At 40.4% G+C, this 26,601-nt stretch overlaps 1 protein-coding gene across 1 annotated transcript in view; it reads right to left on the bottom strand.

Annotated features, from left to right (window-relative positions):
* STAG1 (STAG1 cohesin complex component) overlaps window positions 1-26,601 on the bottom strand; it is a 345,726-nt gene that overhangs the window by 164,399 nt on the left and 154,726 nt on the right. The window contains exon 6 of the mRNA XM_081106167.1: window positions 18,489-18,565. Coding sequence (XP_080962293.1) covers window positions 18,489-18,565 — 77 coding nt within the window. The remainder of the gene's footprint in view (window positions 1-18,488; window positions 18,566-26,601) is intronic.

Here is a 26,601-nt window from a genome sequence, read left to right as displayed (position 1 = left end):
CCCCCCAATTGGCCCTACCCTGAGCGTGACTAGGGGTGGCATCGCAACCTCCTGATCCGCCCTGCTCTGTGCATGACAGGGGGTGGTGCCCCAACTCCCCAATCAGTCCTGCTCTGAGCCCGACCAGGGGCTGCACCTAGGGATTGGGCCTGCCCTCTGCCACCCAGGAGCAGGCCTAAGCCAGCAGGTCTTTATCTCCTGAGGGGTCCCAGACTGCGAGAGGGCACAGGCCGGGCTGAGGGACCCCCCCCCCCCCGAGTGCACAAATTTTTGTGCACCAGGCCTCTAGTCTATAATAAAAGCCTAATATGCTAAGTGTCTGATTGTCCATTCAACCAATCAAAGTGCAATATGCTCATGATATGCCAAGGCCACTCAATTGCTCACTAAGATGTGCATTGACCACCACGGGGCAGATACTCTGACCGGTAGGTTAGATTGCCGTTGGGGTCCGGCCAATCAGGACTGAGCAAGACGGGCCGGACACGCTCTGGAGCCCTCCTGCGGTCTGTCCCCAGCTGGCCAACCTCCTGTGTCCCTCCACAGCACATATCGTGTACCGGTGGGGTCCCTCAGCCAGGCCTGCACCCTCTCACAATCTGGGACCCCTCAGGGGATGTCGGAGAGTCTATATGACACGCACAGACCACCAGGGGCCAGACACTCAATGCAGGAGCTGACCCCTGGTGGACAGTGTGAACCCACAGGGGGAGTCCCGCTCAGCCAGAAGCTGGGCTCATGGCTGGCGAGTGCAGTTGTGGTGGCGGGAGCCTCTCCCGCCTCCGCGGCAGCGCTAAGGATGTCCGACTGCCAACTTAGGCCCCCAGACTGCGAGAGGGCACAGGCCGGGCTGAGGGACCTGCCGAGTGCACGAATTTCATGCACCGGGCCTCTAGTTGTTATATACAAAGATGAGAGAAATAAGACCTTAAGAACTCGTCCTAGATCCAAGAGCTACAAAGTTCTGGTTCTGGGAATATAAAGTCTATGTATTCTCTACTAAACAATGGAGCTTCACTTGATTTACTAAAGGAACCTTGGAGGACAGAAGGACTGCTCTTCCAAGAAAGGAACACTGGGGTTCTGATACTAAACAGACACAAGCTACTAATGGAAAAGTCTATTTTATAAGTTTTGTGTGAACACTGATGGGGGAGGAAGGAAGGAAAAAGGTGCCAAGTTTCAGAGACAAGAGCCAGCAACAAAAACTCGAAGATTTACAACCTCTGACTGAGATGTGAACAATTTTATGAGAGATCCACTGCAAAGTAAAGCTTATGCAGCTAGCAGAGAGAAGAACATTAATTATCTAATCCCAAAGCATTTGAATTTTATAGTAGCCAAGAATGATTAATAGAAAACAGAAATAGCAATGAATGGTCCTCACAAATATTTGGGAACTCAATGTGGTCACAAACTATAGGTATCTAAAGATATAAAACACTCTCTCAGGGTAAATCCAAGAGAATTGATTTTTAACCCAGCTAATGGACGATGTCAAAAATGTCACCTATTTTTGGTGCAACATTGGCTTTTGGCTACCTGATTTCAACAGACCCAAAGATCTTGCTTAAAACAGTGATCAGCAAACACTTGTTTGGAGAAACTATTCATCAACCTATCCATTTACCCACCCATCCATCTATTCACACGTTTACTGAGCAACATATATGTTCTAGGCAATATACTAGGTCCTTGTGTACAAAGGTGAGCAAAACCAGAATTTTCTAAAAACTTCTGCTTTATTTTTTTCCAGCTTTATTGAGATAAAGTTGATATGTAATGTTGTGTAAGTTTAAGGTGTACATGTTGACTGAACATACCAGTAGTTATGTATCCAAAATGATTACCACTATAGCATTAGCATGTAACGTCTACATTCCATCACATTACCCATTTCTATTTTTGGTGAAAACATTTAAGATTTACTCTCTTAGCAACTTTCAAGTATGTAATACAGTATTATTAACTATAATCACCATGCTGTACATTAGATCCCTAGAACCTTATTTATCTTATAACGGGAAGTCTAGGTCCTTCGACAAACTTATCCCCGTATCTCCCACCAATCAAATAACTTCTATTTTAAGTGAGAAAATGGTCATGTAATATAACTGAATTAAAAACAGTAACAGAACTTTAAACAATGGTATAACAATGGAACCACAGTGCTGCTTTAAGTTTGGCACACTAAAATAAATGCTATGGTGGTAACCAAGAAGATGGGGCCAGATCCTACGGATCCTTATTTATATAAAGGAGGCTAAGGAAGCCAAACATTACTTTGGAGGCAATGAGTGACCACTGAAAGGTTTTGAGCAAGTAAATATCATGAAGAGATGTGAGCCTTAAAATTTTTTTGTTTCAATGTGGAGAATAGTCAAAGGTAAAGGTGAAGGAAAAGGACTAAGGAGACATACCACTGCAATAGATTCAAAACAAAGGAGGAGTGGTGCAAATAGAGTTTAAATTAAGATAGTAATGGTGATGGACAAAGTGGGAGGAATGTGATAGTCAAATATTAAAGAAAATCTACTCAATTTGGTCACAAACAATTTGGTCTAAAGATATAAAACACTCTCTCAGAGTAAATCCAAGAGAAATGATTTTTAACCCAGCTAATGGACAATGTCAAATATTTCTACTGAAGGAAGTGATTAATGGACAAAAATGACTTCTGTTTCTGGTTTGGTCTACTGGGTGGATTTATTCACTAAAGAAAACAAGAAAGAACTCTCTGCCCCGACTCCCTGTAGGAGGCACAACTCTTTTATTTATGGATGCCTAATCAGTATGTCCCATAAGTAGAGGCCAACTGACAACTTTAATTCATATATGATTGGTACAGAATAATACCCTTTTTCCAAACTTCAGGCCACACTGGCTTGTACATTCAAATCCAAAATTTCAGGAAAAAATCATCAATGAAAACTAAAAACATTAAGTGGCAAGTTGGTATAAGCAGAATGTTAGTTACACAGTGACAATTTATTTGATAATTGCAAAAGGGAAAAGTACTTTTACAAAAAGATTCAATGATCATCACCTTAAACAACTGATGAATCTTAGCATCAATAAGTGGACAACCTGACATGTGTTACCTTTTGTGAAGTACACAGCATCACACATGAAATTTTCTTGCAAAAAATGTGTAACTGTTATCTAATTAAGTCATTAGGTCTATCTAACCTTCAATTATAAAATATACGAGTTATAGAAACCACGTTAAATGATACAATGACGAAAAATGTCAGAGAAGTAAAAATGTGGAATACATTACAAGACAACTAAGTTGTCATCTAGAATTTACTCTCATGCTAAAAAAATAAAAATAAAGCAAAGGAACAATTTTATATTTTGAAAAAGTCCTAAAACACACCAATCAAATGCAATATATAAATTATGGGCTTCAGCCAAATGGGCTGCTTTGTTTTCTCTTAAATACCCGATGTAAGCTTCTACCTCTGGGCCACTTTTGTTTTCTCTTCCCCCAGGTAATTATGCATGTTGCTCCATCACCTCCTACAAGCCTTTACTTAATGTCACATTCTTAGAGAGATTCCCCTGGCCATCCTACTTAAAATAATCCTTCCCCACCCAATCTCTCCTATCTTTTCTGCTTTATTTTTCTGCATAGCATTTATTGTCATTTGTCATATGTATTTTATTCATTGGTTTTCTCCCTCAACTAAAATGTAAATTCCATGAGGGCAGGAATTTTTGCTTGTTTTATTTAGTACTATATATATCCTTAGTGCCTGGAATGTTTTACAGACACTCAAATATTTCTTGATCAAATGAATCATCACATAAATGATACTGTTCAAAATGGGTCTAAAATAATGGTAAGGATATCTAATTTAACCCTATAGATACTTTTTACTTACTCAATCATACATTTTGAAAACTCATGTTTCCTTAGCCACAGATATATATTAGGAAAATACATAAAGTCAAAGCAGCAATGGAACTGCCAATATCACTCCATTTAAATATGTCCTGCCCAAAGGCATTAATTAGTTCCATGAAGTGCTACCAAATGTCTGGTCTCTACTCTCATCTATGGATCTTCACAAACATTTCATAAAAAGTGGTAAATGATCAAATTTTTATTAATTTTTTAAAATAAAATCCAATATACTGATTATCTCTGAGAAGCACTAGAATGAGAGAGCAGAGGAATACAAAGGTATTACAGTAATATTAATATTTCAGTTCTTAAATTGGAGGTGGTAGACTAACATAGCTTATACATGCTACATATATGCATCTATGTATATCAAATGCATAAAAACTGCATTGGGGAACAAGGAAAAGGATAAACAACTTATTCTTAGAAAGATCCAGTGGAAAATACTTTTACAAAATAAAACTATGAGTGAATTAAATAAAATTTATCATTAAATATACTCTTTGAATTTTTGTTTTTAAGTTCTACCATACATTTAAGAAAAAAAGGAATCATCAAGATTAATTATATAGATAGACTGTTGCTAATTAAGCCTAAGCTAATTCTTCCAATTCTGGCAAAACCTCAGACTTTAAAATATCAAGAAATTCAATTGGCTCATAGAGATATATATACACCAATTAAGGAATAATGCAAAAATACATTTGGAAGTAACATTTCCACATGTCAATGCTATAAAAATTTTAATATAATTTTCAAAGCCCATCTCTTACTAATCTCTGTATTTCTAGCATTTATCTAGGACACTGTCTAGTATGTTTAGGAGAACAATGTTTTAGGAATCACTTATTTATCGATATTAAATTCAATTTCATTCTCTTCAACTTTGTATCTCACTGTTCCTCCTATACATCCTAAACTCCATCTTTCCTATAAGCTCCTTCCTGGCTTTTCTGGTGAATTCTTATTCATCTTTAAATACCTAGATTTAGGGCTATTTTTGAGGCCCTCGACCTCAGATAATTAATTTATCCTTTGGGTTTTCACTGGGTCTTATATTTCTTAAATATTGCACTTGTCAAGGTATTAATACTATCCTATCTAATAATAGATAAACATAGTAATTGACCGTACCTTCGCTACGCCTCCCATTGGCTAATCAGCGTGATATGCAAATTAACCGCCAACAAAGATGGTGGCTAATTTGCATACTGTAGACAGGGCGGGACAGCGCCATCCCGCCTGCTCTGCCACCATCTGGGCCTGCTATTTGCGACCTGGGGCAGTGGGGCAGGACAGCGCCATCCGGGCCTGCTATCTGCGACCCGGAGCAGCAGGTGTCCGCGTGCGACCCGACCCAGGGCGGCTGGGTGGTGCAGCAGCGATCCGCTGGCCCACCCGGGCATCCTGTGTGCAACCCGACCGGGGTGACCGGGCGGGGCAGCAGCGATCGGCTGGCCTGCCCAGGCTTCCTGTGTGCGACCTGCCTGGGGCATCCCATGTGCGACCCGACCCGGGTTGGCGCCCCAAACCCCGATCGGCCCTGCTGTGTGCACGACCCGGGGAGGCAGCGCAGGCACTGAGGGATCGGGCCTGCCATCTGCCACCCGGGGAGCAGGCCTAAGCCAGCAGGTGGTTATCTCCCGAGGGGTCCCAGACTGTGAGAGGGCACAAGTGGGGCTAAGGGACACCCTCCCCCCCCCACCAGTGCACAAATTTTTGTGCACTGGGCCTCTAATCCTATATAATAAAACCCTAATATGCAAATTGTCGAAACAGCAGAATGATCAGTCATTATGATGCACACTGACCAACAGGGGGCAGATGCTCAATGCAGGAGCTGCCCCCTGGTGGTCAGTGAGCTGCCATAGGGGGAACACCACTCAGCCAGGAGCTGGGCTCACAGCTGGTGGCAGGTGAGCATAAAGGCGGTGGCGGGAGCCTCTCCCACCTACGTGGCAGTGCTAAGGATCCCTCAGGGTCCCAGACTGTGAGAGGGCGCAGGCCAGGCTGAGGGACACCCCTCCAGTGCACAAATGTCGTGCACTGGGCCTCTAGTTAGTATATAAAGATCTCTCCCCATTTTTAACATGAACTCATTGCCTAGAGCATTTTATAATCTTGTTGACCTCTAAATATACATTCCTAACTAAATGTTTGACATACATTTTCAGTAGAAGGTATTTATTGACAAAACACAAAAATAAACTAATCCTACATAATAAAAGCCTAATATGCTAAGTGTCCGGTAGTCCGTTCAACCAATCAAAGCGTAATCCTATATAATAACAGGGTAATATGCAAATTGACCCTAATGGCGAACAACCAGTCGCTATGACGTGCACTGACCACAAGGGGGAACTCTGCTCAGCCACAAGCTGAGTGCATGAATTTTCATCCATCAGGCCTCTAGTATGCTAATGATATGCTAAGGTTGCTCAACCATTCGCTATGACATGCACTGACCACCAAGGGGCAGATGCTCTGACTGGTAGGTTAGCTTGGTGCTGGGATCTGGCCGATTGGAACTGAGTGAGATGGGCTGGACACGCCCTGGAGCCCTCCCTGGCTGGCCAACCTCCCTCATCCCTCTCCAGCCCTGATCATGCACCAGTGGGGTCCCTCGGCCTGGCCTGCACCCTCTCGTAGTACGGGACCCCTCAGGGGATGTTGGAGAACCAGTTTCGGCTCAGTTCCGCAGGCTAGGACAAGGGACCCCACTGGTGCATGAATTCGTGCACTGGGCCTCTACTCTCCTATTGATTCCCAGGACAGGTCGGCACCAGTTGGGGCACATGCAGGAGGTAACCAATCTATATGTCTCCCTTACATTGATGTTTCTCTCTCTGTCTCTCCCCCTCCATTCCACTTTCTCTAAAACATCAATGGAAAAATATCCTCTGGTGAAGATTAACAACAATAACAACAAAAAGTCTGAAAGACCAAATAGTTAATTTATTCAAGACTTGATAAAATAAAGAGTTATACCTAAACCTAGCCAGCATGGCTCAGTGGTTGAGTGTTTACCTATGAATCAAGTCATGGTTCAATTCCCAGGGGGGAACATGACCGGGTTGCAGGCTCAATCCCCATTGTGGGATGTGGAGGAAGCAGTTGATCAACGATTCTCATTCATCACTGATGTTTCTATCTCTATCCCTCTCCCTTCCTCTTTGAGATCAATAAAAATATTTTTTAAGAAAATTAAAAAAAAACATACCTATAATGAATTTAAAAGGTATAGAAACTAATACCTGGCTTTTGCTAGTTCATTTAGTAGGTCTTAATAATTATCTATCCTATATAGTAAAAGCCTAATATGCTAAGTGTCCAGTCGTCCAGTTCTCCGTTCACCCAATCAAAGCATAATATGCTAATGATATGCTAAGGCTGCTCAACTGCTCACTTTGACATGCACTTACCACAAGGGGACAGATGCTCTGACTGGTAGGTTAACTTGCTGCTGGAGTCCGGCCAAGCCAATCAGGACTGAGCGAGATGGGCCAGACCACCCTGGAGCCCTCCTGCAGTCACTCCCTGGCTAGCCAATCTCCGACATCCCTTCCCAGCCCCAATCATGCACCGGTGGGGTCCCTCAGCCTGGCCTTTGCTCTCTCGCAATCTGGGACCCCTCAGGGGATATTGGAGGGCTGGTTTCGGCCCAATCCCGCAGGCCAGGCCGAGGTACCCCACTGGTGCACGAATACATGCACTGGGCCTGTAATCCTATATAATAAAGGGCTAATATGCAAATCGACCGAATGGCAGAAAAACCGGTCGCTATGACGTACAATGACCACCTGGGGGCAGACGCTCAATTCAGGAGCTGCCCCCTGGTGGTCAGTGCACTTCCATAGGGGGAGCGCCACTCAGCCAGAATCCAGGCTCACAGCTGGTGAGCACAGAGGCGGTGGCAGGAGCCTCTCCTGCCTTCATTGCAGTGCTAAGGACCCCTCGGGGGACATCCTCTGAGGGGGTCCCAGACTGCAAAAGGGCACAGGCCAGGCTGAAGGACACCCCCCCCACCCCGCCCCACAGTGCATGAATGTCATGCACCGGGCCTCTAGTAAATAATAAATAAATAAATAATATATATATATGCCCAGTGACCGGAACGGTGAAATGACCACAATGACTAGAATGACAGGTGGTGACTAGAATGACAGGTGGCTATGATGTGCACTGAAGCAGCCAACCAGCCTGATCCGGGCCCTGATCGCGGCCCCCCCCCCCCCACCCCATGGCGAGCCTGGCCCCCAACACCCTGATCAGGGTCGGGGGCAGGGGCCAGCTGGCCATCCGACTGCGGCTCCTCCCCTCCCCCCAACCGGCCTGGCCCAATGGGCCCCCATCGGGGCAGGCTGGGTGGACCCCACCTGTGCACGAATTCGTGCACCGAGCCTCTAGTTAAATTATATTACAAAATAAAAATGTGACTCATTTTTATCACTTTAAAGTCATCTTTTGTAGATGTTTTAAATATGATGGATAAAAATCTTGAAATTACCAGCTTATAATTATAAACTCAGTATGTAGTTGATTATGACTAATCCAGATGGAAATTTATTTAATCTAGTACCCACTGATACAAATGTTATTGTTGAGTCATACTTATGAATAGCTCATTAAAAAATTTCTCATAATGAATGTAATGGAAAGGTTTAACTCTATCCAAAACAATCCTATATAATAAAAGTGTAATATGCAAATCGACCAAACGGTGGAACAACTGGTCACTATGATGTGCACTGACCAGGAGGAGGCAGACAATCAATGCAGGAGCTGCCCCCTGGTGGTCAGTGCGCTCCCACAGGGAGAGTGCCTCTTAGCCAGAAGCTGGGCTCATGGCTGGCAAAAGCAGGGGTGGTGGCAGGAGCCTCTCCCGCCTCCACTGCAGGTGGGCAGTAAGGAGCGAGGGGTCCTGGAATGTGAGAGCCCCGGACTGCGAGAGGGATGTCTGACTGCTGGCTTAGGCCCGATCCCCCCCCCAGTAGGCGGATATCCCCCGAGGGGTTCTGGAGTGCAAGAGGGCGCAGGCCAGGCTGAGGGACCTCCCACCCAGTGCACAAATCTTGTGCACCAGGCCTCTAGTTTAATATAAACCAACAGATTATAACTCAGTGATGACGAACCTTTTGAGCTTGGCATGTCAGCATTTTGAAAAACCCTAACTTAACTTGGGTGCCATGTCACATATAGAAATTTTTTGGTATTTCCAACCATAGTAAAACAAAGACTTATATTTTTGATATTTATTTTATATATTTAAATGCCATTTAACAAAGAAAAATCAACCAAAAAAATGAGTTCGCGTGTCACCTCTGACACGTGTGTCATAGGTTCGCCATTACTGCTATAACTGGTCTTTCTAAAAAAAAAAAATAGTAGTTTAATTCCACAACTCATTTGGTCAGTTGTAAGACAATGGGCAATAAAAATAGGCAGAAATTTATTTTATGACCCAAGGTGTTCAAGCAGAGAGAGTACAACTGTTACTTTGTCCCCAGCTATTTTATTTCGCCAGCTATGTATTTTAGATTATACATTTGCAGATATATATTAGACAAAACAGGGTAGTGATTACAAGTGCAAATTGCTCTACTCATTTATTCTGATTTGTTTGATGAGCTCATTGTTAAACTTTTGATGTTTTATATATCCAAATGTTTTAAGTCTCCTGTAAAAAATTCAGATAAAGGTTTACACAAAGACTAGATTATTAATTGAAATTTTCTCCTGGGAAGAATGACTTGCTTCAACTGAGAGTCTGATTGAATATAACTCCAGATAAGGACCATCCCTAAGACTCACTTCCTTACTGGGGCTTCCTTACTGCTCAAATGTGGCTGTCAGCCCTGTGATTATGACTTCTGCTATAGTGTAACACCCCCCACTATGTGGTACATGACACACTGGAAATGAGCTTTCCTGGTGATGAGAAACCAAGTATTCCTAATAACTATGTCAGAATGGTTGATTATCAATGCTTTCCAAGGAAAGATCTCAATCAAAAAGGGGTGAAGGTGAATATCAAGGTTCCCTAAAATGGAGCCAGGAGGCTCTTAAGGAAGTGGGGTTTATGAGGCCTATACAGCCTATACACATTTTGTACCTCAGTTCTCTGAGCAGCTATTAAGTTGCTAAACCAGGCTGCTAAAGTCAGCTCAAGGCTGAACCATAAACATCCTAGAACAATTAATGTTGCATGGACAACACATGGACTTTGCCTCTTCCTCCTTAGATTTTGTAATTTTTGCCTTTATAAAACCTGCCTGCCATTGTTCTTCCTCAAGCACAATTTAGGTTGCTACCTTGTGTCTCCTGGATTACAGCTGCTTTTGCTTTAATAAATGCTTTTTATTCTTTATTAGAGTCTAAAATTAATTTGGGTTTACATGAGTATGGACTTAAGCACCTGGATAGTCTGGGTTCAAACCCTAGCTGTGTCATTTACTAGTTATGTGAACTTAGGCAAATTTCTTGCCCCCTTTGTCTCAGTGTTCTCACCTGGAAAATGAAGATAATAATAACATAAAAGATCTACCTCATAAAAATGTTGTAAGGGTTAAATATATGTAAAGTACTTATAACAGTGCCTGGCACACAGACGTGTTTTTCTGTTATTATTATTCAATATTTTTCCTTTTGTCTCAGTAATTTGTATTGCAAGGTTCACAGTTATAACATTATTGCCTTAGTTATTCCTTTTCACATATTGATTATAATTTCTTGACTTCATGAGGTTTTCTACTTGAGTATTCCTTTGTCTTTTCCGATTTCTCATTTCCAAATTTGCTTCCTTTAACATTGTCTACCTTCCTCAACTTGGAGCCATCTCCAAAGTAATATATGTACAAAACAAACTAAGTTGTGTATTTCAAGAAAATATTAGAACTTCTCCTTATTTTTACCTAAAAATAAGAAACAAATTAATTTTTACTAATGTTTAATATACAGAATAAGCTTGGAATTCCCTAACTAGGTCCAAATTTCAGACTGTTTCTGTCACAATGGTATTTGAGATATCCCAAGAGAAGAGTAAGTAAGAAGAATTAAATGCTCAAAGAGATTGACATTAAGGTACTCTTCACTGATTTTGTTCACTTTGTAATTTTCATTATGATCAATGCAATGGATTAATGGTATAAATAATTTTTTAACTCTTTACAAAGATTTTTGAAGAAAACATAAAAAATATCTTAATATCCTATATAATAAAGAGGTAAAATGCAAATTGATCATCACTCCAACACACAAGATGGCCGCCCCCATGTGGACACAAGATGGCCAGCAGGGGAGGGCAGTCGGGGGCAACCAGGCCTGCAGGGGAGAGCAGTTGGGAGCGATCAGGCCTGCAGGGGAGGGCATTTGGGGGGGGGGACCCAAGCTTGTAGGGCAGGGCAAGCAGGGGGGACCAGGTCTGCAGGGGAGGGCAGTTGGGGGCAACCAGTCCTGTAGGGGAGGGCAGTTGGGGGGACCAGGCCAGCAGGGGAGGGCAGTTGGGAGGGACCAGGCTGGCAGGGGAGCAGTTAGGCGTCGATCAGGCTGGCAGGGGAGTGGTTAGGGGGTTATCAGGCTGGCAGGTAGAAGCAGTTAGGGGCAATCTGGCAGGCAGGCAGGCAGGCAGGCAGGCAAGCGGTTGGGAGCCAGCAGTCCTGGATTGTGAGAGGGATGTCCGACTGCCCGTTTAGGCCCGATCCCACCGGAATCGGGCCTAAACGGGCAGTCGGACATCCCTCAAGGGGTCCCAGATTGGAGAAGGTGCAGGCTGGGCTGAGGGACACTCCACCCCATGCACGAATTTTGTGCACCAGGCCTCTAGTATAATCATAAATGAGTAACAATAAACCGTGGCAGTACTGGCACTTGCCACAGAAGCTCTTCTTAGACCATTATAAAAGTTAAAGCCATGACAATTTAATGACTTCTGACAAGAAATAGATTTAGTAGCATGTGCATTTAATTCTATAAATAAAATACACATATACTGCAAACTATACTGTAATATAATAAACAAAAATTACACACTTGGTATTCTGATCACCAAGTGTGGAAGGAAAAGAAACTTAACTATTTATTTTTTATTTAACAGATACTTATGAAAGAGACATACTTAATACAGAACTAAGAAAGTCTGAAATAATCACCAGAAAAACTCTAGCTTTTTGAGAGTGTGTGAAAGAGGCAGACGAGGAAACAATACTTTTATAAATAAAACTGGCCATATCACAGGTATTCCCTATTAAGAATACAGGCTGGAAAATGTTTTAATTGGATGCACAATCAAGAAAATGTCAAGACTTTAATTTTGGAATGGAGATAATTTGAGCTTTCTTCTACTGAATCTTTGATATTTCCTTAACATTTTATCAGTTTGTATACTATTTAAGTATTTTTACATTTCTTAAAAATTTTAATCGACTAATAAATGCTGAAATGGATAAATAAATCAAAAGTTCTATATTTAAATTTACAAACGCACATATTCAAAACAAGAGAAAAAAACTATTGGATAAGCTGTCATCATTACAAAAGAGCACAATCAGCAAAATCTCTGTGCTGAGAGCGATACAATATAAACAAACACAGAAGAATTGAAGGCACTAAGTAAATATATCAAATGTGCTGTACTGTGAGGGTTTCCCTACACAGATGCCATAATTAATACATAAAAACTGACCTTTGGGCAACACAGCTAAGAAATTACATATGGAAATGTGATTCTAATAATCTGGGGAAGAAATGCCATTACATTTTGCTTTACCTACAAAAGGTTGGCTCCAACAGGAAACAAGTATATCTCTTAACTCTGAGGAGCTAAAGACTGCTTTGGGAATTAGCATATTTATAAATATGGTTGACATTAAAATTACAAAGTACTTTAGGCTGAGTGCAGGTTTGTAGAAGTTTTAAAAAATTTATCTAATAATCCTATATAATGAAGAGCTAATATGCTAATTAGGCCAAACAGAACGATGGTACAGACAACCTTCAGGATGAAGCCAGGGCTATGAGAGCTGAGGCAGCCAGGGGTGCGAGGGCCAAGCCCTTTGCATGAATTTCGAGCTTCCGGCCTCTGGTAACATTAAAACCAGGTTGTAATAATAAGAAACAAAAGCTACACTACACTTTTGCAGGCAACGACATACTCTTGGACTACACCTCATCAAAATTTAAATAAATACCTTGCATCTAAGCCACTTCTAACTCATCTCACCATTATTTTACTTTATATACATTATATTCACTCATTTAATAGAATTTCCTTTTTATTTTATTTTTCCCATCACCATTTATCCCCTCTCTTACCTCCTCCACCTCCACCCCCCGCCCCCAACTTCCTGGCAATCACCATATTGTTGTCCATGCCCATAAGTTCTTTCTGTTTTCCTTCTTTGCTCAATTCCTCCCTCCTCCCTAACAACATGCATCCCCCCCCACAATGCCCCCCAGAGCTGCTTTCTATCTATAAGTCATTTAACAAAATTTGAATGGCTATTCCCTGTAAAACAGACATTGTTCTAGGCCAGCCGTGGGCAAACTACGGCCCGCTGGCCGAATCCGGCCCGTTTGATATGAATAAAACTAAAAAAAAAAAAGACTGTACCCTTTTATGTAATGATGTTTACTTTGAATTTATATTAGTTCACACAAACACTCCATCCATGCTTTTGTTCTGGCCCTCGAGTCAAAAAGTTTGCCCACCCCTTTTCTAGGCTCTTGGGATACAATGATTCAGAATATTGCCACAAAATATAATTTACCAAAACTAACCTCCCTCCTCTCCCAGGAGACCAAATAACCTATATAATATTTTGAAAAAAATTGTAAATTTTAACAATATGCAGGCATTTAAATGCAGTTTCTTAAGTACAGATAAAGTATCAAAAAGAGTAATACTTGCTAAAGTGATTGAAAATAAAATGAACAAACAGCATTGGAAGATAGATCTAATATATCATATAACTGTGCTTTAAACAAATACTTTCTAATCATAATAAGGACTTAATTGCAATGTCAAACAGAAAAAAATGAGAACAGTGATTGTTACTCTTCTTTCATTAAGTAAGCTCCAATGCTGAGAGAGAAAAATATTTAGGAATATGAAATAAGTGCATCTTAAAATATTTCATTATATGTAACTCATCAGTTTTGGTAATAGTTTACTATTCCTCCAAGAAACCCTGAATATCTGACAACATTCACAGGAATATTTTCTTAGGTAAGGTATATAATGAATTTTATTTTTCTGAATTATTCCTCTTTCTCTAGTTATCCCAAAATCTTAGAAAAGCAACTATTTAGTGTTATTGTGCATTTTCACAGTATATTCGTTTCCCCCTTATTCTATTTTCATATATTAAGTGCTTTTCTTTTTTAAAAAAAAAATATTTCTTTATTGATTTCAGAGAGGAAGGAAGAGGAAGAGAAAGATAGAAACATCAATGATGAGAGAGAATCATTGATCAGCTGCCTCCTGCATGCCCCCCACTTGGGATTGAGCCCGCAACCCAGGCATGCGCCCATGGCAGGAATCGAACCTGGGACCCTTCAGTCCGCAGGCCGACGCTCTATCCACTGAGCCAAAACGGCTAGGGCTATGAAGTGCTTTTCTAACTTAAATTTTGGCTTTCTCTTTTTATGTCCCTTAGAACAGATGTTTACAAACTTTGCTGTATATGAAATTACCTGGTGAGCTTTTAAAAATCCCTATGCCCTGGTGCATACCTAACAAATTACATCAGAATGTCTGAAGGATGTAAAATGGATCCAGGTATCTGTAGTTTTTAAATATTCCTTGATGATGAAATTCATAGCATTACAGGCCTACCTCAAAAAAAGAGAAAAATCTCAAATTAACAATCTAACCTTACACTTGAAGGAAAAAAAAAAAAAAGAACAAACAAAGCCGGAAGTGGGTAGAAGAGAGGAAATAATAAAGATCAAAGCAGAAATAAAAGAAATAGAGAAAAAAAAATACAGCTCTGGCTGGTTTTATTCAGTGGATAGAGCATTGGCCTGTGGTCCAAAGGGTCGCGAGTTCTATTACCAGTCAAGGAAACATACCTCACTTGCAGGCTCGATCCCCAGCCACAGTCGGAGTATGTGTGGTAGGCAACCAATCAATGTGTCTCTCTCACACAGATGTTTTCTCTCTCTCCTCTGTTCTCTCTCTCTCTAAAAAAAAAAAAAAAAAAGTCCCCAGTAAGGATAAAAAACACACAAAAGGTCAATGAATTCAGGAGTTGGTTCTCTGATAAGATAAACATGATTGACAAGCCTTTAACCAGGCATACCAAGAAAAAAAGAGAGGGAACCCAAATAAATAAAGTCAGAAGTGATGGAGGAAAAGTAACAACTGACACCACAGAAATAAAAGGGATTTTATGAAAAAATTATGAGCAGCTATATGCTAAAAAATTGGACAACCTGGAAGTAATGGATAAATTCCTATAAGATACACTCTCCAAAAACTGAATCAAGAAGAAACAAAAAATCTGAACAGAAGAATTACAACTAATGAAACTGAAGCAGCCATCAAAAAAACTCCCAATAAACAAAGATCCTGGACTGGCTGGCTTCACAAGTAAATGTTACCAAACATTCAGACCTACCACTTACCCTAACTATGCCAAAAAATTCAAGAGGAAGGAAGACTCTCACTTTCATTTTATGAGGCCAGCATTACCCTAATTCCAAATAAAGACACTATAATGAAAGAAAACTATAGGCCAATGGTGAATACACATGTCATAATCCTCAAAAAAATATTAGTAAATCAAATGCAGCAATACAATTTAAAGATATACACCAGGATCATGTGGGATTTATTCCTGGGATGCAAAGTTCATACACTATCAGCAAACCAACTATCTCGAAACATCACATAAACAGAAGTCATAGCCTCAGCAATCTGACAAGAAAAAAGTAAAAGACATATCAATAGGAAAGAAAAAAGTAAAATTGTCAGTATTTGCAGATGATGCATATAGAACCCTAAAGATTCCACCAAAAAACTAGTAAAACTGATAAGTAAAGTAGCAGAATACAAAGTAAACATTCAGAAATCAGTTGCATATTTATACACCAATAATGAATTACCAAAAAGGGAAACTAAGAAAACAATCCCATTTTCAACTGTATAAAAAATATATCTAGGAATAAATTTAATCAAGATAAAAGACATTGGAGAAAAAATGGAGGAAGATATTAATAAATGGAAGCATATACCATGCTCGTGGATAGGAATAATAAGCATTATTAAAATATCTGTATTACCCAAAACAATCTACAGATTCAATGCAATTCCTACCAAAATACCAATGGCATCCTATCCTATCTAATAAAAGAGAAACATGGTAATTAGCGTACAACCGCTACCCTTCCCATTGGGTAATCAGGGCAATATGCAAATTAACTGCCAGTTAAGATGGCGGCTGGCAGCCAGGCAGCTTAAAGTGAACATGAGGCTTGCTTGCTTCAGTGACGGAGGACACCAACGTTCACTGCCTACGGCTGCAGGCCTCTGAGCTGCAACTCTAAGCAACTATGTTACAAATATAGAAGCTAAACAAAACCCCAGAAACCTGCTTTAGTCCATTGGGCTTCAGCCAGCAGGATTGCAACATTGTTTCAAATATAGAAGGTAAACAAAGTCCAGAAACCTGCTTTCAGCAGTGGAGGCCTAAGAGCTGGAGCCAAGCCTCAAAGCTAAAGCTGGCCCAGAATTAAAAAAAAAGGAAAAAAGGAGCGGTTGGGAGCATCAGTCACTCGCCAGGCTGAAAACAGCCCTCAGCCCCTCACCCAGACTGGCCAGGCACCCCAGTGGGAACCCTCACCCTGAAGGGTGTGTGACCAGCTGCAAACAACCATCATCCCCCCACCCAGGCTGGCCAGGCACCCCAGTGGGGACCCCCACCCTGATCCAGGACACCCTTCAGGGCAAACCAGCCGGCCCCAACCCGTGCACCAGGCCTCTATCCTATATAGTAAAAGGGTAATATGCCTCCCAGCACCGGAATCAGCGGAGCAGCGAGGCCTCCCAGCACCGGGATCAGCGTGACAGGGGGCAGCGACCAAACCCCCTGATCGCCCTGTGGCTCTGTGTGTGACAGGGGGCGGGGCCACAACCTTCCTATCCACCCTGCTCTGTTCGTGACAGGGGAAGGCGCCCCAACCCCCTGATCAGCTCTGCTCTGTGCCTGATAGGGGGAGCCCCCCAACCCCCTGATCGTCCTGCGGCTCTGTGTGTGACAGGGTGCGGTGCCCCAACCCCCTGATTGGCCCTGCTCTGTGTGTGACGGGGTAGAGCCATAACCTCCCCATCAGCCCTGCCCTGAGTATGACAGTGGCGGCGCCCCAACCCCCTGATCAGCCCTGCTCTGTGGGTGATAGAGGGCGGTGCCCCAACCCCCACCCCACGGGCCCTGCTCTGTGTGTGATGGGGTAGAGCCATAACCTCCCCATCGGCCCTGCCCTGAGTGTGACAGTGGCGGCACCCCCACCCCAGCGCTGGGCCAGGGGCCCTGAGGCCATGCCCTCCGCCCTGGCGCTAGGCTGGGGAACCTGAGGCTTTGCCCCCACCTTTCGGGGCTTGACAGGGGTGGGGCTGGCTGGGTCTGAGTCTTGCGTGATTACGAGGCACGTGGGTGGGTGGGGACTTGACGCTGGGTCCTGTGGTGCGTCCCAGACTCTGACAGGAGGGAGATTTTCATATACATTTTACTAATTTTCTTTCATCTCTGACACTTCTATTATAGAGAAAGGGCAAATAGCAATATTAAAATATTTCCTCTATTTAATTCCCTTTTAGTGTGCACGAATTCTGTGCACTGGGCCACTAGTGCAGAAATAAAACTATGTAAGTGTTTCAACATAAAATCTGTGTAAAACTACTTGAGAATTATTTCAGTGAAAATTAAAAAATTTGTAGAAATTGAGTTCTGCATGAGTAATTTGTTAAGACTAGCAAAGAAAACATGTATCATAAATCACAATATTCTCAGTTTCCCTTAATACATGCTTAAGTTTTATACACAGAGGTGCGCTCGCGCATACACACACACACACACACACACACACACACACACACACGGGAAGGGCATGTGGTAAAGGTCCACATAAAATAATTTTGGGAATTTTGGATTGCAGTTTAGCAGTTTTTTCTCCATTAGAATTTTAAAAAACATACGCAATCTGTTCACACTTCTTTGTCCTCCAAATCCTTTTTCTTTAAGCATTTAATAGGACTAGCATTGCACAGAATATTAAACTGTTGGAGATACCTCTTTAAATTTGGGGATTTTAGGTGATCTTCAAGAATGAGTGTCAAGGATCAACTTCTAGCTCATACCACTAATATTCTTATCCTTAGTGTTTATTTAGTGCATCCTCCATGCAATGTAATCAAATTCTCAGAGATCATTAATTTTGGAATTAGTAGCATGGACTATCATATATACATGAGGAAATAGTGTATCTTCATTTATACTAAACACTAAATCAAAACAAAACTTAAAATAATCAACATTTAAAAGTATAAGTAGGACATTTGTATAAATATTGAAATGCTATATACCTCATCAAATTCTTCAGTCATTTTTCTGATGATTTCTGCATTCTGCATATTTCGAAACATCTCTATTCTCACAGTACCTGTGAAACAACAGATTTTACAGTTAATCTTTTTCTATTCCATGCTAAAATTAAATTTTATCTGACCATTGTTTGGAAAGTTTCATATGCTTGGGTTTTTCTTTCCTCCAACAACCTCCTATCTATACCAAAAAAATATCGTAAGAAGTTCAAAGTTCTTTAGATATTTTTTAAAAAATGGAATATTCTGTGAATTAGGTAAGTGTAAGAAAAAATACTGAGGAGTATTGGGAAAGAAAAAAATGAAGACATAAAACAAATTTACATTGTATGAAGAGCCCTAAAAATTGACTTAGACATATGTTGGCATTATCCAGACATATAGGTGTCTGCCTTAGTCTGAATAACATCCATCTGGATGGTATCTCCTTTCATGGCTCTTTGTGATATTCTTTATCACCAGAATATTCTTCTATAGATTAAAATGAAATGTCCCTTAATTTAGTAACACACTTTAGTTAAAATAATTTCTCTGAACTTTTCATGAAAAGTTGCTCAGGGTCCTAGCTAGTTTGACTCAGTGGATAGAGTGTCGGCTTATAGACTGGAGGGTCCAGGGTTCGATTCTGATCAAGGCACGTACCTCGGTTGCAGGCTCCTGGCCCTGGTTGGGGCATGCGGGAGGCAACCAATCAATATGACTCTCTTACATCAGTGTTTCTGTCTCTCCCTCTCCCTTTCACTCTCTTTAAAAATCAATAGAAAAAATATCCTTGAGTGAGGATTTAAAAAAAAAAGTTTCTCAGTAACTTATACATAAATATCAAACAATCAAAAAAAAAAAGTTAACCCCTTTTTCATCTTTCTTTCATATTACTTTTAGCTACTTTATTTTTATCTCAAACATGATTATGTAAATACTATCATAAAAAAAAAAAGAATAATGATGTCTGGTTTATACCAAAAACTTCAGTTAAAAATGAAGATAACTTAAAAATATTAAAATAAGGTTTAAAGTCAACCTTAAAGACAAAGAACCCTGGCCTAATAATTAAACAATGTTCAATTTCAACTGTATAAATATAAAACATTCAAGTTAAAAACTCAACAGACTGAGAGAAGGCAATGTGGAAAAAAACTTAACAACTCAATGAGTCAGTAAGAAAATAATAACTTTATAACCTCTGTCTGGCTCCTTGCCAGTGATTACCAGCACCAATTCAAATCACATTTAGTAATGTGGGGAAGTCTCTGAAATGTATTGTCCCCTCTTACAGGAAACAAGATGAAACCAAACAGCCACTAAAAGTCATCAAGATATGGTCTTAATTCATAAACTATAATAGCACATTAAACTGAATCTGACTTAATTTTTACTGATCTGTAAAATGAGAAAAGTCATACCTGCTCTCTTTTAATCAAAATCATCTTAAAGCACATTTTAATTACTTGATATACAGGACAGGACAAAAGTTGGTTTACCATTGTTTGTATGGAAAATAATCAATAACACAAGAATAAACTCTGTGTTTCGAGTACTCATACTGTAAACCTACTTTTGCCTCATACTATATAGCTCTCTCATTCCTTTTTAGGATGCTGAGTTATGTACCACCGACAGGTATTCCCTATAACCAGCTGTCGGGATGAGAGAGTCTAGATTGGGAGGTTCGGGTGAATAAAAAAAATTTTTTAAAGAGTTCTACCACAACATCCAATTTCCTAAACAAAATGAAAAAACTTTATATGTGTTTTTTTAATGCCCCAAAAGCAGTACTATAGATAGTATTTAACAGTTTTCTTGATGCCTATAACCTTTATTTTCAGACAATTTTTAAAAATTAAATAAACAGAAAACACATTAAATTACTAATTATAAATTGTCTAAATTAAAAGTTACTTTGTGTCAGACATTCTTAGAATCAAATTAAACAAAACTGTTTAATAATACAGTTGACCTTGAACAATGTAGGGGTTTGAGACATCGAACCCTCACACAGTCAAAAACCCATGTATAACATTTTACTCCCCCCAAATGTAACTTATAGGCATCCCTCGGTATCCATGCAGTATTGGCCCCAAGGACCATCCAATTCTCAACAGAAGACCAAATATACTGTTTTCAATTGTCAAAAGGTTGAATTTGTGGATATGAAACTCTGAGATACAGAGAGCTGACTACGCATTTTTTGGGGGGAGGAAAATCCACCTATAAGTAGATCTGCACATTTCAAACCTGTCATTCAAGGGTCAACTGTATCTAACCTTGTTTGGGTCATGAACTATTTTGTCAATCTGAAATGGACTCCCATAGATAAAAAGCATGTAATTTCAGGGGTTGTTTCAAGGTATTCCTGATAAGTAAAATTATATTCATAAGAACTAAACAAGAATAAGTAAAATTAGATCTTTAGGTCATTAAACATGGGATAATTTAGTTGTTCTTTGGAAGGTGAATATATATATTGACTGGAATGTCATTACATGGTTGTATGTATTTGTCAAAAGTCATCAATCTGTACACTTAAAATGTGTGAATTTGATTAAAATGTGTAAAGTTGATTAAAAAAAACAAGAAAAAGTTATTAACCAATGTCAACCCAATAAATTTAATGAAAAACCAACAAACAAAAAGACAAGAAATCTTGGGCTGCCAAATTCTTTAAGCAGAATCAGGTCTCTTCTGAAGCAGAAGGGAATTGTGGGCAAAGGAAAATTGCCAGATGATATCAATGAGAATACTGCATATACAATATACATGTGGAAGACTCTCTTAAATTGACTTCATTATATTTTATTGTAACTATGACTGACAAATAAGGATCAACTCACTGTTTCTACAGATTTCAGTAAGTGGCGTGTTTGTTGGGGAGGAATCTGCCAAGGTGAAATCTTAAATAGAATAGTTTTGAATAAATGATATAACTCATTCAGCTTATGTAAATAAACCAACAAGAAAAAGGACAACGTTAATTATTATTTTAGTAGTAAGTTACCTATATCATTATTAAAATATTTCCAGTGCAAATAATGATCCACTCTATTTCCATGATTGATATGACAGCTTTACATACAGTGGAATCTTAACTATAATTTCAGTGCACTAGCTCTGTTAGTTCATAAAGGGATTACTATTTTGCTGCATTAATTTAATGTTACAAAAAGGAAAGGCAACCAAACAGTAACTAGCATTAAAAGAAATATTAAAACACACACACACAAAACCACATGCTTAGCATCTTTAAAGGTGACTACCATATTCAAATAAAAATTAATAAAGCCTGTCAGCCTGCGGACCAAAGGGTCCCAGGTTCGATTCCGACCAAGGGCACATGCCCAGGGTTGCAGGCTCAATCCCCAGTAGGGGTTGTGCAGGAGGAAGCCAATCAATGATTCTCTCTCATCATTGATGCTTTAATCTCTCTCTCCCTCTCTGAAATCAATAAAAAATATATTTAAAAAATTACTAATAAAATAAAATCAGGTATTTAAAGCCAGAATTTTGAAATGAACAAAAGCTTGTTATTGAGATTATTATTTTTTAAATATATTTTTATTGATTTTTTACAGAGAGGAAGGGAGAGGGATAGAGAGTTAGAAATATCGATCAGCTGCCTCCTGCACACCTCCCACTGGGTATGTGCCCGCAACCAAGGTACATGCCCTTTCAGTTCACAGGCCGATGCTCTATCCACTGAGCCAAACCAGTCAGGGCACATTCTTGGTTTTTTAAAGATGAATAATAAAGATACATAAAAATCTGAAATAGCCGAAACCGGTTTGGCTCAGTGGATAGAGCATCGGCCTGCGGACTGAAGGGTCCCAGGTTCGATTCCCGTCAAGGGCATGTACCTGGGTTGCGGGCACATCCCCAGTAGGAGATGTGCAGGAGGCAGCTGATCAATGTTTCTCTCTCATCGATGTTTCTAACTCTCTATCTCTCTCCCTTCCTCTCTGTAAAAAATCAATAAAATATATTTTTTAAAAAAATCTGAAATAATTCAAATTCATAGAAACACAAATATATGACACTAAATAATTATTTAGGAGGAAAAAGATTATCTTCCTCTTTGTAACAAGATATCTGTGAGAATCCTGCAAGAATAATCTACCAACATACATGATTTATATCCTATATAATAAAGAAATATGCAAATTGACTATCACTCCAACACACAAGATGGCCACCCCAAATGTGGTCAGAGATGGCCACACAAGATGGCCTGCAGGGGAGGGCTGCTGGGGGCAACAGGCCAGCAGAAGAGGGCAGTTGGGGGCGACCAGGCCAACAGGGGAGGGCATTAGGGGCAATCACGCTGGCAGGGGAGCAGTTAGGCGTCGATCAGGCTGGCAGGTAGAAGCAGTTAGGGGCAATCTGGCAGGCGAGCGGTTGGGAGCCAGCAGTCCTGGATTGTGAGAGGGATGTCCAACTGCCCGTTTAGGCCCGATCCCACCAGAATTGGGCCTAAACGGGCAGTCGGACATCCCTCAAGGGGTCGAGATTGGAGAGGGTGCAGGCTGGGCTGAGGGACACACCCCCCCCCCATGCACGAATTTCGTGCATCGGGCCTCTAGTTAAAAAATAAAAGGTTGTGGGCGCATGCGCCGGGTGGCTGACTCGAACCAAGGCTTTTATTGCCGTAGTTTATTTCCACCCCCTTCCCTCCTGTTCTCTCCCTCTCTTTCTTTTTTTTTTCCTCCCTGGCTGGGCTGTGTTGGAGGAGGGGAAGAGAGACAGAGGATTGCGTTGATCTCTTACGTTCCTGGAATTTGTTATCAGCAAGACCAGCTAAGCTGTTGCACCTTTTTCAATTCTGAAACAAAATAAAATACCAACTCTCAAAAAAAAAATAAATAAATAAAAATAAAAGGTTGTTTGACAGGATTGTACTTCTGATAAAGATAGAAGAAAAATTCCAAACTTTTCCTCCAAAGCTGCTGTAACTATGAATAATTCCAGAAATAGATGTAACATCAGAAAACTACAATCAAGTTCTTGATTATTTGAATTATGTCAAACAGCTGGTGAGAGGGAAAGTTGATACAATCCCTGTGGCCTGCAATTTGGAAAATGTCTATATTAAAAATTTATAACATACTATTTCTTTCGCCTTGATATTGTACTTGTTGCAAAGCATCCCTAAACTCACACACATGTAAATAATTAATGTAGAAGGTTATTTCCTGAAGCACTGTTTGTAATAGCGAAAAGAAAACAAAGCCCATATATCCCTATACAGATTTCATATATAAAAATCTGATTAAATAAGTAAAAGTGGCAATGATAATGATGATAGTGGTAGCAGCTAATTTGGGTGCTCACTATCTGCCTGGCACTGTTCTGAATAAGCCCTTGAAGTTTCAAATTTAATCTTCACAACACATTTGATCTTCACAACAATCCTATAGAGAATGCATTATTTTTCTCCCATTTTACAGATGAGAAAATTGAGGCACTTAGAAATTTAGCAACTTGCAAAAGGGGTTTCCCTGTAGCAGATCGTTAATCTACATGCAAGTAGTCTGCACACAGGATCTACGACTAATCACTACTCTCAATTGACTTTTAAAGTCAATAGAATCCATGGAACTATCAAAATAATAAAGTTATCCATGACTGATATGTAAAGTTCTATAGGATACATTCATACATAAAAAAGAAAGGATATGTGTGTGTGTGTGTGTGTGTGTGTGTGTGTGTGTGCATTAAAATATTTCTGGAAAGATATACAAATATCTGGCAACATTGGCTGCCTCTAGGAAAGAGAAATATGTGGTTGAGGTTTAGGGATGAATGGAAACATTATATTGCGTACCCTTTGCATTTCCTAAAACCTGAACTATATGAGTATAGTATTCAAGTGAAATAACAAAGGAATACATTTCCAACCTATCTATATATATGAAAAACTAATATGCAAAGTGTCCCCTCAGGAGTTCTACTGGGAGACTAGGAGTTTGATCGCTCACTATGATGTGCACTGACCAACAGGGGGCAGCGCGGAATGAAGGAAGGCCCCAGCCGGCAGGCAGAAGGCCCTGATCAGCCCCGATCGCCAACCAGGCCTAGGGACCCTACCCATACATGAATTTCATGCACCGGGCCTCTAGTAGAAAATAAAATGTTAAAGATGAAACAGAAAGACAGATTGCTCTTAAACCTTACCTACAGAGCTTTGTGTAGTCAGTATCAATATGCACTCATTAGAGGGCAAGCGTAAGATGATCAACGTAAGTCTGCCAGAAATGCAAAAGTTTATGTTTTTGTTAATAGCTATTATAGATACAAAAGATGAAAATCAATGTGAAAATGGGACTAGAGAATACATATTTGTGTAATTAGTGATATAGGCAGTCAAAAGAGATAATTGTGGTTACAGCAATCACAACATATAGTAGAACCCTAAAGAAGTTGTCCTAGAGTGGTTTAAAGTACTTTGAATCAGACATAGTAGGACTTAGATTTCAATTACACCAGCTACTAAGTTACATATAGGGCACTAGAAAAGTCTATTTTCTTTATGAAACTCAGATTTCTAATCTTTAAAAATGGTGTTAATGCCACGTCAAAGCAGGAATATTATTTTGTTCAATGCTGTGCCTAAAAAGGTGCTTCATTAGGAGAAATTCAAAAAATGTTTGTTGAAAAAATGACTAAAGATGATGTGAGAAGTAAATGAGATAACAAATGTAAAGTACTTAGCAATATACCTGTAGCATATTATAAGATGCTCAGTTAGTATAAGGTTCTTCTACTTTATATTTATTTACTTTTTATAATTAGCCTGCACATTTTGCAAGCAAGCTAAAAGCTCTAGTTTAGTTGAGCTCTACTGAAAGCCAGATTCCTAACTGCATGTTGCAAAATTAATGCTATTTGGAGAATAAAACGAGTCACCTCTTATATTCCACAACCAGGGAAAATCATTCCAGTAGTTTTCCCATCACTCAGATGTATAGCCTCCACCTCCAGAGTAGCAATGATCAGATATAATAGCACTAAACATCCATCTCCAAATGCCTAGAACCCCCACAGGGGTAAGTTAAGGGAATAAAGAAGACCTTGTCAGAAAAGCCAAGTGGGAACCCACAAAACTGTCTTACCCCATATATATGAACCCATCCACGGCTTAGAGAATTGTCTCACCTTATCCTTATTCTCTTTTTTTGTTAAATATATTTTTACTAGAGGCCCAGTGCATGGATTCCTGCACCGGTGGGGTCCCTCGGCCTGGCCTGCGGGGATTGGACCGAAACTGACTCTCCAACATCCCCCAAGGGATCCCGGATTGCGAGAGGGCAGTTCTCAAGTGATGCACCCCGGAATTGGGCTCCCTCCTCTCTGGTTCCGGGTGTGTCACCTGAGAACTGCAGCTGCCAAGTCACCGCAGCTCGGCAGCTGCGTCTGCCCCATGGTGGTCAGTGCGCATCATAGCTACTGGACTGTCGGCCAGTAGAATGGTCGGCTGGTTGCTTAGGCTTATATATATTTGGATTGATTTCAGAGAAGGGAGAGGGAGAGAGATAGAAACATCAGTGATGAGAGAGAATCATTGACTGGCTGCCTCCTGCATGACCCGGGATTGAGCCCACAACCTGGGCATATGCCCTGACCAAGAATTGAATCGTGACCTCCTGGTTCATAGATCAATGCTCAACCACTGCGCCACTGTGGCCAGGCTGCCCTCACCATTTTCAATTCTATCCCTCCTCTGGTCTATGACAGCTACAACAGAACTCTAGCCTTGTTTGTATCCTTCCAACTGGATACAGAAGCAGGTAGAAGAGAAAGCTGAAGGCAGACAGAACTTAGCAGCAAAATAATTGATCCAAATATAACAAAAGGCCCTTTTAAGTTAATAGCTTTTATTGACACCTTATAACATTCTGGCTCACTCAAAATTACTGAGCCTGGGTGTGGCTCAAATATGCTGCCTAAGGGCACTTAGCAGAGAGTCTTCCAAATAATAAATGCATAACTGTTCCATGTGTGAAATGGCTTTGCCTTTAAATGGATTTTCTTTTAAAAGTGGATTATAGAGTCTTATCTTAATAAAAGCTAATCTGGTGATGGACTAGAGCAGTGGTCGGCAAAC

Source organism: Myotis nattereri, assembly GCF_964212035.1.
Source record: "Myotis nattereri genome assembly, chromosome: 14".
NCBI lineage: Eukaryota > Metazoa > Chordata > Mammalia > Chiroptera > Vespertilionidae > Myotis > Myotis nattereri.
The sequence above is the reverse complement of the archived record's forward strand: the minus strand, read 5'-3'. Positions and strand labels throughout refer to the sequence as shown.